Genomic DNA, 11,095 nt, shown 5'->3' with positions numbered 1-11,095 from the left:
ACAGGGGAATGTTACTCTGCTAAAATTGTAAATTTGTTAACACAAGTTGGAAAGGCTATAATCAAACAATATATCCTCTCCTGCATCCCTGGACGTTCTGAGGGAGTCCCTTCCGCTGTGGAACAGCTCTCACTGTCAGAAAGTTCTTCCTGATGTTGAGTCTTCCTGATGTTATTTGTTGACTACAAACTTGACATGAGCCAACAGTGTGAGGCGGCAGCTAAAAAAGCCAATGCAATTCTGGGCTGCATCCATAGGAGTATAGCATCTAGATCAAGGGAAGTAATAGTGCCACTGTATTCTGCTCTGGTCAGACCTCACCTGGAGTACTGTGTCCAGTTCTGGGCACCACAGTTCAAGAAGGACACTGACAAACTGGAACGTGTCCAGAGGAGGGCAACCAAAATGGTCAAAAGCCTGGAAGCGATGCCTTATGAAGAACGGCTAAGGGAGCTGGGCATGTTTAGCCTGGAGAAGAGGAGGTTAAGGGGTGATATGATAGCCATGTTCAAATATATAAAAGGATGTCACATAGAGGAGGGAGAAAGGTTGTTTTCTGCTGCTCCAGAGAAGCGGACACAGAGCAATGGATCCAAACTACAAGAAAGAAGATTCCACCTAAACCTTAGGAGGAACTTCCTGACAGTGAGAGCTGTTCGACAGTGGAATTTGCTGCCAAGGAGTGTGGTGGAGTCTCCTTCTTTGGAGGTCTTTAAGCAGAGGCTTGACAACCATATGTCAGGAGTGCTCTGATGGTGTTTCCTGCTTGGCAGGGGGTTGGACTCGATGGCCCTTGTGGTCTCTTCCAACTCTATGATTCTATGATTCTATGAGTCGGAATCTCCTTTCTTGCAACTTGAAGCCATGGGTTCGAGTCCTGCCCTCCAGAGCAGGAGAAAACAAGCTGGCTCCCTCTTCCATGTGGCAGCCCTTAAGATCTTTGAAGATGGCTCCCATATCTCCCATCAGTCTCCTCTTTCCTAGGCTAAATGTACCCAGCTCCTTCAACCGTTCCTCATCAGGCTTGCTTTCCAGACCCTTGATGATCTTGGTTGCCCTCCTCTGCACATGTTCCAGCTTGTCAACATCCTTCTTAAACGGGTGGTGCCCTGAACTGGACACAGGACTCCAGATGTGGTCTGACCAAGGCAAAATAGCGCAGCACTATGAGTTCCCCTGATCTGGACACTAGACTCGTTTTTCTAAATGCTCACAGAAACCACCAGCTGAATTATCTGTTCTAGGACCTTGTATCAACGCCAAGCTCACCGGTCAGTAGTTACCTAGGTCTTCTCCCCCCCCCCTTTAAAAGATAGGGACAACATGAGACTCATGTTGTGGGTTCGAATCCCACATTGGGCAAAAAGAGTCTTGCACTGCAGGGGATTGGACCAGATGACCCTCAGGATTTTTGGGTTCTATGATTCTATCCCTGATTATAATACATACAGGCACACACACAACATACACGCACTCTCTCTAACAAGGAAAATCATGGTATAAAACAGTTTTTAGTAGTCATCATAGGATAACTCTCCCGCCCCCCCTTTCTCTGGCTTTGTTTTATAAAACAATATATTATTTTCTTCAAAGAGGGAAGGAAGGCGCTCCAGATTCCCCTTGCACTCCCTAGTGGAGGAGAGTTCTGCAGTCCCAGAAGAGGCTCATATCTGGCCGGGGGAATCGCTCCCTGCAGGGCGTCAGTGGCAAATCCTTGAGGTCATTTCCTTCTGTCGAATAAAAGAGGGCAGGGGGAAAGGACTGAGTGCTTTTCTGCTGTTCAAAATTGTGAGAAAGAATGAATATCTATCTATATCTATATCAGCTTGGCTGCATTTTAATGTTTAATGTTGTATTTTAATCTTGTTTTTAAGTTGTATTCATTCAACTAGTTTTTATTATTGCTTGTTACCTGCCCTGAGCCTGGCCTTGGCTGGGGAGGGCAGGGTATTATTAATCATCATCATCATCATCATCATCATCATCATCAACACTGCACAGCAACAAAGGTAAAATAAGGTTCAGGACACCACATTTTTTAAAACAAAAAGCAGCAAGCTGCTAGACCTTATGGAGGGTGGGTTAACGGCATATAACTATAATAATAACAAAACAAAACAAATTCCTTCCAGTAGCACCTTAAAGACCAACTAAGTCAGTTCTTGGTATGAGCTTTCGTGTGCATGCACACTTCTTCAGATACCAATAACATATAATATATGTTACATCATATAATATATATTATATCATATAATATATATATATCATATAATATATATTATATTATATATATTATATCATATATTATAATATATAATATATGATATAATAATAACAGTATCAGTAATAATGAAGATGATGGTAATAATAAAAACGATTTCCAAATATTACTTGGCGTTGCCATTTTCTTTTTCAAATAAACTTATTATGTCTTATGGGAATGACTTTGGAATTTTGAACACCAGGCAGTATATGAATGCTATAAAAATGATGATGATGATGATGATGATGATAATAATAATAATAATAATAATAATAATAATAATAATAATACGTGGGGTAGCTCAGTCGGCAGAGCATGAGGCTTTTAATCTCAGGGTCGTGGGTTCGAGCCCTACGTTGAGCAAAAAGATTCCTGCATGGCGGGGGGTTGGGCTAAATGACCCTCGTGGTCCCTTCTCCTTTGACGGTGCTGAATTTCCGTTTCCAGTATTACTAATGACAATTTCCAAATGGGGCTTAGCCTTGCTCTTCCTCTTCTTTTCCAAAATGACCTCAGTGCAAGCCGCAAAGTGATTCTGCACATCGAGCGGTACATAAATATCACTGAAAGCCACGGGGTCATAGAACTGTGGCGCTGGAAGGGAACGCCAAGGATCATCCAGCTCAACCCCTGACAACCCAGGAGGGCTGTATTTTATGCCATCGTCTCGGTGGTTTTGTACATATAAATACAGTCATACCTTGGGTTACAGATGTTTCAGGTCGTGTGTTTTCGGGTTACAGACGCACCAAAACCTGGAAGTACCAGAACGAGTTACTTCCGGGTTTCAGGGCTTGCGCATGCGCAGAAGCACTAAATCACGCTTTGCACATGCGCAGAAGCACCAAATTACAACCTATGCATGCGCAGATGAGGCACTGCAGGTTGTGAACGCTGCAGGTTGCGAACGTGCCTCCTCCGTGGATCACGTTCGCAACCCGAGCGTCCACTGTATAATAATAATAATAATATGAATAATAATTATGAAAAGATTGGCAACCCTTTTCCCCAGAGGAAACTCACCAGGGGCTCCAGCTCCTTGGTGTCGATGAGGCCAAACTCCGTCACAAAATAGTAAAAGTGCTTGTAGCAGGTGTTGACGTGGGCTTCGGAGCCCATCTGGGCGATGCGGTCAAAGTGGTGGATGTAGACGTGGACAAAGACTCGGAAGAGCCGCGAGAGGATCTTCTTGACGGACTTGAGGAAGTTCTTCTGGAACGGGGTACCTGGTGAGAGAAACGCACATGATGCCTAGGTCACGACAGGTGGCAGAGATGCCCAGTAAACACACACACACCGCCCCGTCTAAGGTCAATACTGTCCACACTGGCCGGCAGCAGCCCTCCAGGAGCCTTTTGGACCTCTACGACTGAGCTATGGCCTTCCCTCTAATAAAAAAGTTTCTAGTCCTCCTCGTTCCAAATACTGTATTTTTTGCTCTATAAGACTCACTTTTTCCCTCCTAAAAAGTAAGGGGAAATGTGTTTGCGTCTTATGGAGCGAATGCAGGCTGCGCAGCTATCCCAGAAGCCAGAACAGCAAGAGGGATTGCTGCTTTCGCTGTGCAGAGATCCCTCTTGCTGTTCTGGCTTCTGGGATTCAGAATATTTTTTTTCTTGTTTTCCTCCTCCAAAAACTAGGTGCGTCTTGTGGTCTGGTGCGTCTTATAGAGCGAAAAATACGGGTATACAGCTGATTTAAGTAGCAAGCTTGCTTCCTATCAAGTCAGACTGATGGGTCCATCCAGCCCCCTTCTTGCTCGTGATGTGAACCAGATGACTCCAGTTTCTTAAGCAGGGCTTCCAGCCTCAGTGAGTTGCTGGAAACAAACTTTTGTCCTTCCTGACCAGACCTTGCTGCTTCTTGCGACTCACGGCTTTCTTGACCCCTGGATCGTCCAACTACGTGAACTGAGATACACCTGACCTTAGGACTGGACTGGACCTTGCATACAGACTCTGCCTCTAGGCAATTATCCCCCTGAGACTTGGCTGGTTTCTCCAATGGATCAGTTGCCAAGACTGGAAGTCCCTGCCTTCCCACAGCTGTCTCAATCCCCTCCTCCCCAGGGCTTTCTCCAAACAATCGGAGATTGCTCCTGGGTGCAGCCAACCTCTCCTCCACCCTTTTCACGCCTCTCCTGGTTCTGGGGGACTAGCAGGGAGGGGAGATGGTTGTAACAGGAGGGGGAGACTCCCTGGCATCTTCACCAGCCTGACCCATCTCTGCTTCCTGGCATCCTTCCTTTCCTGTTTCAGCTCCTGCCTCTGATTCTGGACTGCTCTCTGTCACGGACTCTCCCTGCTCACTAAACCCTGTTAGCTCTTCTTCCAACACCTCCAGCTCGTAGTTCTCTTCCTCTTTTTCCTCTGACTACTCATCGCCATTCCACCACCCCTCCCCGGGCTCTGAGCCTTCTTCCCTTGGGGGCTCCCCAGCTGGTTCCCCCCACGCTTCCTCTGGGTCCAAACCACCGCACGACAGAGGATCTGTCTGGCACAGAGCAAAAACTGAACCACCACCTTTCCGTAACTTGGGAATGCAAGGTAATAATAATAATAATAATAATAATAATAATAATAATAATAATATTTATACCCCGCCCATCTGGTTGGGTTTCCCCAGCCATTCTGGGTGGCTTTCAACAGAATATTAAAATACAATAACCTATTAAAAATTAAAAGCTTCCCTAAACAGGGCTGCCTTCAGATGTCTTCTAAGTGTTAGGTGGTTGTTTATTTCCTTGACATCTGGTGGGAGGGCGTTCCACAGGGCGGGCGCCACCACCGAGAAGACCCTCTGCCTGGTTCCCTGTAGCTTTGCTTCTCGCAATGAGGGAACCGCCAGAAGGCCCTCGGCGCTGGACCTCAGCGTCCGGGCAGAACGATGGGGGTGGAGACGCTCCTTCAGGTATACTGGACCGAGGCCGTTTAGGGCTTTAAAGGTCAACACCAACACTTTGAATTGTGCTCAGAAACGTCCTGGGAGCCAATGTAGGTCTTTCAAGACGGGTGTTATGTGGTCTTGGCGGCCGCTCCCAGTCACAAGTCTAGCTGCCGCATTCTGGATTAATGCAGCCTAGAATCACAGTCGCCTTTTTGCGCAGCCGCATCACGCTGCTGGCTGACGTCCGGTGCCCCCCCCCGCCCCCATCCCGGAAACGGACTCACCAACGTTGGTGGGGAAAAGGTCCTCATTGTTGATCTGCACTTCGATCCAGTTCATCAGCAGGTCCATGTACTGCGGGGCCGAGAGGGCAGTGGGCTTGCGGGATTTCTCGTCCTGCCACCGGTACTCGTATTTCGGACCCCCGGACATCACGGGGCAGCTCTGCTCCGTGCAAGAGTCAGCGATAGTCCCATAGATGAGGTTGATGCGGTTGAAGAAGTCCACCACGTGGACGGCCACCCAGTCGTTCAGCTCCTCGCCCGGCGGCAGCTGCACAGCCACCTTCAAGTCCAGCCCGGCGTTGAGAGACGCCTGCGCCATTTTGTGCAGCTCGAAGCGCTGCGTTCCGGGTTCGAATTTCTTCTTGGGGCGGAACGTGCGGTCCTTGTTGAAAACTTGCCGCAGAGGGTTAGACATCTCCTGCTCGACTCAGCTGCCCCCCAAAAGTTATTGATAGCTGAGAGATTTGCCACTGCGACGGAGGAGTTTTTCAGACAACCAAATTTTAAAGTTTCAAGGAGTTCCGCCGGTCGTACAGAGGCTCTTCAACCTGCAGCAGAACGGATAGACATGGTTTTTATATAATGCCTTTTCCTTTTAAAACAGAGGGGATTTTTTTTGGGGGGGGGGGACACTTGACAGGGATTATTTAGCTGCGATATCTGCCTTGCGATACTAGATGACTCTTGGGTCCCTTCCAACTGTACAAGTCTATAATCCTGTGATCCAGTCCAAGCCTGGAATTAGAGGTAGTTGTATTATTGTATTAATAATAATAATAATAAATTATTTATCACATTACAAAACTAACACAGTATACAATGAACATAAGAACATAAAAACAAGCAATCAATCACTTAATTAAATACATCTTAAAATTAGTTCAGAGCAAATTAAAATATGGACAGATGGCAGTGCCCAGGTAAAATTGAGAGACGTTAATATTCTCCAAGGGACGCGGGTGGTGCTGTGGGTTAACTCCAAGAGCCTAGGACTTGCCGATCAGAAGGTTGGCGGTTCGAATCCCTGCGACGGGATGAGCTCCCGTTGCTCGGTCCCTGCTCCTGCCAACCTAGCAGTTCGAAAGCACATCAAAGTGCAAATAGATAGGATGGGAAGGTAAACGGCGTTTCCGTGCGCTGCTCTGGTTCGCCAGAAGTGGCTTAGTCCTGCTGGCCACGTGACCTGGAAGCTGTACGCCAGCTCCCTCGGCCAGTAAAGTGAGAGGAGCGTGGCAACCCCAGAGTCGGCCACGACTGGACATAATGGTCAGGGGTCCCTTTACCTTTTAAATATTTTCCAGGGCCAACTGTTACCACTGGTCTTTTAAAGGACCCGTGAATGGGCTAGAAGGCCTCTTTAATGCTTATTCTTATACAGAAAGAAAAGAATCAGACTGAACCCCGACCAAAGGCCTGGCAGAAAGATGTCAAATCCCACAGGGTCCTAGTCTCTTATGAGAGAGCGTTCCACCAGGTCGGGGCCACGGTCAAAAAGGCCCTGGCTCTGGTCAAGGCCAGTCTAACCTCCCTGAGGCCTGGGATCTCTAATGTTATAAGAGAGAGAAAATAGCGTGCAGCAAAGGGGAGGGAAAAAAACACACCATGGAAAGCGGAGTGGGAAGAAAAAATTAACGTGTATTGGAATGCATATGCGAAATTTCTGGAAATTTAATAAAATATAACTGGGGGAAATGAAGGTGCTTCCTGCTGAATTAACTACTTCCGTGTGTGTGTGTGTGTATATATATATATATATGAGAGATGGTTCTTGAAGGCCAGGAATCGAGGCCCCTTGGGTGTCTCTAAAAGAAGAGAGGTGTCCCGTGAAGGGAAGTTGAGAGAGGAAGTCGAGGGCGGGGAGAGGGAGGGCAGGATCCGACCGTCGTCCTGCAGCGGTGCAAGCCCCATTTACAAAGAACCGAGTTCGAGCTTCGCTTAAAAGCCACATCCTGTGTGCAGACACATGTCAGTTTTGGTGAAGAAAGCAGGAAGTACAGAGAGAGAGAGAGAGAGAGAGAAGCTGTGTCTTGAAACAACACAAAAGCGCCAACGAGAAGATATTGCTTCAAAGCTTTGGAATCGTAGAGTTGGGACCCGAGGGTCATCTAGTCCAACCCCCCATGCGATGCAGGAATCTCAAGTAAAGCATATAGAATCTTTTGGACTGCCCTGGAGAGAGGGGTTTTTCCTGTAAAAAAAAGGGGGGATCTGCTTGGAATAAGACCTCACCTGGAGTACTGTGTCCAGTTCTGGGCACCACAGTTCAAGAAGGACACTGACAAACTGGAACGTGTCCAGAGGAGGGCAACCAAAATGGTCAAAGGCCTGGAAACGATGCCTTATGAGGAACGGCTAAGGGAGCTGGGCATGTTTAGCCTGGAGAAGAGGAGGTTAAGGGGTGATATGATAGCCATGTTCACATATATAAAAGGATGTCACATAGAGGAGGGAGAAAGGTTGTTTTCTGCTGCTCCAGAGAAGCGGACACGGAGCAATGGTTCCAAACTACAAGAAAGAAGATTCCACCTAAACATTAGGAAGAACTTCCTGACAGTAAGAGCTGTTCGACAGTGGAATTTGCTGCCCAGGAGTGTGGTGGAGTCTCCTTCTTTGGAGGTCTTTAAGCAGAGGCTTGACAACCATATGTCAGGAGTGCTCTGATGGTGTTTCCTGCTTGGCAGGGGGTTGGACTCGATGGCCCTTGTGGTCTCTTCCAACTCTAGGATTCTAAGCTGGTTGCTAGTTGCCATCGAAAGCCCACTCCTCCTCCACGAATTTCCCCATTCCTCTTTTAAACCCTGTGGGAGGGAGTTCCGCAGTTTAACGGGAAAAGTCTGCCTGGAATCTTCCCATGATCATCTTCCTTGGACGTCTGCAAGATCCAATGTTAGAAGAGGGAGAGAGGAGGCCTTTTTCTCAATCCACTTCCTCCAAGTCAGGCATCGACCCCCTGTTACGCCGCCCCCCAAACTCTCCTTGCCTGACTCAGACCCAGAGGCCCATTGAACCCAGGATCCTGTTTCTGACAAGGGTCAGCAAGCGGCCTGCAGGGAAGCCCACCATAAATGCACCAGCCTTTCCCTGTCCACTTGTCATTGTTTAGTCATTTAGTCATGTCCGCCTCTTCGTGTCCCCCTGGACCAGAGCATGCCAGGCACTTCTGTCTTCCACTGCCTCCTGCAGTTTGGTCAATCTCATGCTGGTAGCTTCGAGAACACTGTCCCACCATCTCGTCCTCCGTCGTCCCCTTCTCCTTGTCTTTCCCAACATCAGGGTCTTTTCCAGGGAGTCTTCTCTTCTCATGAGGTGGCCAAAGTATTGGAGCCTCCGCTTCAGGATCTGTCCTTCCAGTGAGCACTCAGGGCTGATTTCCTTCAGAATGGAGAGGTTTGATCTTCTTGCAGTCCATGGGACTCTCAAGAGTCTCCTCCAGCACCAGAATTCAAAAGCATCCATTCTTTGGTGATCAGCCTTCTTGATGGTCCAGCTCTCACTTCCATACATCACTACTGGGAAAACCATGGCTTTAACTATACGGACCTTTGTTGGCAAGGTGATGTCTCTGCTTTTTAAGATGCTGTCCAGGTTTGTCATCACTTTTCTCCCAAGAAACAGGCGTCTTTTAATTTCGTGACTACTGTCACCATCTGCAGTGATCATGGAGCCCAAGAAAGTAAAATCTCTCACTGCCTCCATTTCTTCCCCTTCTATTTGCCAGGAGGTGATGGGACCAGTGGCCATGATATTCGTTTTTTTGCTGTTGAGCTTCAGACCATATTTTGCGCTCTCCTCTTTCACCCTCATTAAAAGGTTCTTTAATTCCTCCTCACTTTCTGCCACCAAGGTTGTGTCATCTGCATATCTGCAGCAGTTGCTAATTCAGAGGTAGACTGCCCCTGCGTGGGGAGGTTCAGATTCTTAAATACAGGGAAACCTCTTCCTCTTTAGCAAAGCTTTAGCATCAAACTTTTTAGAAGGCAGACAGGAGGAAACAGTATACACTGTGCTTGTAATAACAAAGAGGTGGAATTAATTTTACACGTCTGGGATCCAGGCCTGATGAGGAACGGTTGAAAGAGCTGGGCATGTTTAGGCTGGAAAAGAGGAGACTGAGAGCAGAGGGTAGGACTCGAACCCGTGGCTTCAAGTTATAGAATGGAGACTCCGACTAAACATATGGTAGAAACTTTCTGACAATAAGAGCTGTTCAACAGGGGAAGGTTTCTAAGCAAAGGTTGGGTGGACATCTGCCATGAATGCTTTAGCTGAGATTCCTGCATTGCAGGGGGTTGGTTTGGATAACCCCTGGGGTTCCCTTGCAACTCCACAATTCTATGATTCTATGACTCAAGGAAATGCATATTTTTATTTTTAAAAAGTCAGGGAGCTAGAAAACAATGCTGAACTATCCTTTTCACAGTCCTTCTCAAGTCATTTTACTGGAGGACGGCGTTTTATTTTTTGTCGCACAATATTCATGTAAGTCTGCTTTTGAAATCCACATGGACAAGACCAACTTTGACCCTCTATACACTATAAAATGAAATATAAAGTCTTTACAAAAAGGGGGAAAGTCTAACTTTTGTCGCTGCTTAAAACATTTTTGTTTAGCCAAGTAGAAGTTACATGTGTTTATTTCTACCATCCTTTGAATATTTCCACATAACTGCTTTTAACTGGGTCCCCCCCCCCACTTTAAAAATGACAATTTAAATATTTCCTATTGTCATAAAACTTCTTAGAGGCTCTTAAGCGGTATACAAAATTTGTGAATAAATACACAGATCCACTTATTTCAACGGGTCTACTCTGAGGAGTATTAACAACAACAATAGTTCTGTTTATATACCGCCCCTTATAAAAGATCCCAGAAACAAATCAATAAATCAATATTTATTTATTGTATTCACAGCCCCCCTCCCCACTCTCAAGATCACAATTTAATCCCCACAACATGAGGAAGTTGAGAGGCAGCCAGAAAGCAACGGATAAAAAAAAACCTCTTTATTTTACCCATACATATCCCATCGAAAGGTACTCAGCCACGATTCCCGCATTTCAAGGAATCTTTGTTTTGTTATTTATAAATAACATTATTATTATTATTATTATTTATTAAACCCAGGTTCACGTTCTTACCGGCACCACTTTCCGACCGGAACAAAATGAGGAGCCTCAAGGTGGAATTGGCGATGGGTTCTCCTCGTCGATGTCTCCTTTTTTGAATTATAAGAAGAAGGGAGAGGGGAAAAGACGGAAAAAGGTAGATATTTTAAGAAAAGGCACCTGAACAGGACTCTAAGGTCACCCTACGGAGCTTGGATTGCAAGTCGCTCGCTCGGATCCTGACCCAAAACACGGGAAACCTCTCTGCTTGAGGAAGATTCAGAACCCTGATGAGTAATGGCTGCTGAACTCACTTCCTTTTAGGGAAAGCGACACTCGAGCAAGAGGTTTTTTCTTTTCTTTTCTTCTTCTTTTTAAAAAACCCAAGGGCGACATTATTTATACGGAAATGACGTTTTTTGGAGGGGAGCCAGGAGAATCCCCCCCCCCCCCCGGTTCAACTGATCTGGGCTTTCCAAAGTGGTTGGAACTGACACTCTCAGGGGTCGGTGGAAATGATTCTGGGGTGATTTTTTTTTCAAGTTTTGTAAAAATC

At 46.5% G+C, this 11,095-nt stretch overlaps 1 protein-coding gene across 3 annotated transcripts; it reads right to left on the bottom strand.

Annotated features, from left to right (window-relative positions):
* Positions 1-1,492: 1,492 nt before the first annotated feature.
* MOB3A (MOB kinase activator 3A) lies at positions 1,493-11,095 on the bottom strand. Of its 3 annotated transcripts, XM_081846470.1 has the most exons (5): positions 10,573-10,697; positions 6,098-6,168; positions 5,434-5,981; positions 3,287-3,489; positions 1,493-1,730 (listed from the first exon to the last, which is right to left on the bottom strand). In XM_081846470.1, exons 3-5 carry the CDS (start codon positions 5,846-5,848, stop codon positions 1,701-1,703), a joined length of 648 nt encoding a protein of 215 aa, XP_081702596.1. In that variant the 5' UTR covers positions 5,849-5,981; positions 6,098-6,168; positions 10,573-10,697; the 3' UTR covers positions 1,493-1,700. The 3 variants fall into 3 exon arrangements, with proteins under 3 accessions (XP_081702596.1, XP_081702598.1, XP_081702597.1); XM_081846472.1 differs by lacking the exons at positions 6,098-6,168; positions 10,573-10,697 and adding an exon at positions 10,720-11,095; XM_081846471.1 differs by lacking the exon at positions 6,098-6,168 and having other exon boundaries at positions 10,573-10,708.

The sequence above is a fragment of the Podarcis erhardii genome (assembly GCF_964252035.2).
Source record: "Podarcis erhardii genome assembly, chromosome: 18".
Lineage (NCBI taxonomy): Eukaryota > Metazoa > Chordata > Lepidosauria > Squamata > Lacertidae > Podarcis > Podarcis erhardii.
Note: the sequence above shows the minus strand (reverse complement) of the source record. Positions and strands in the feature narration are given on the sequence as shown.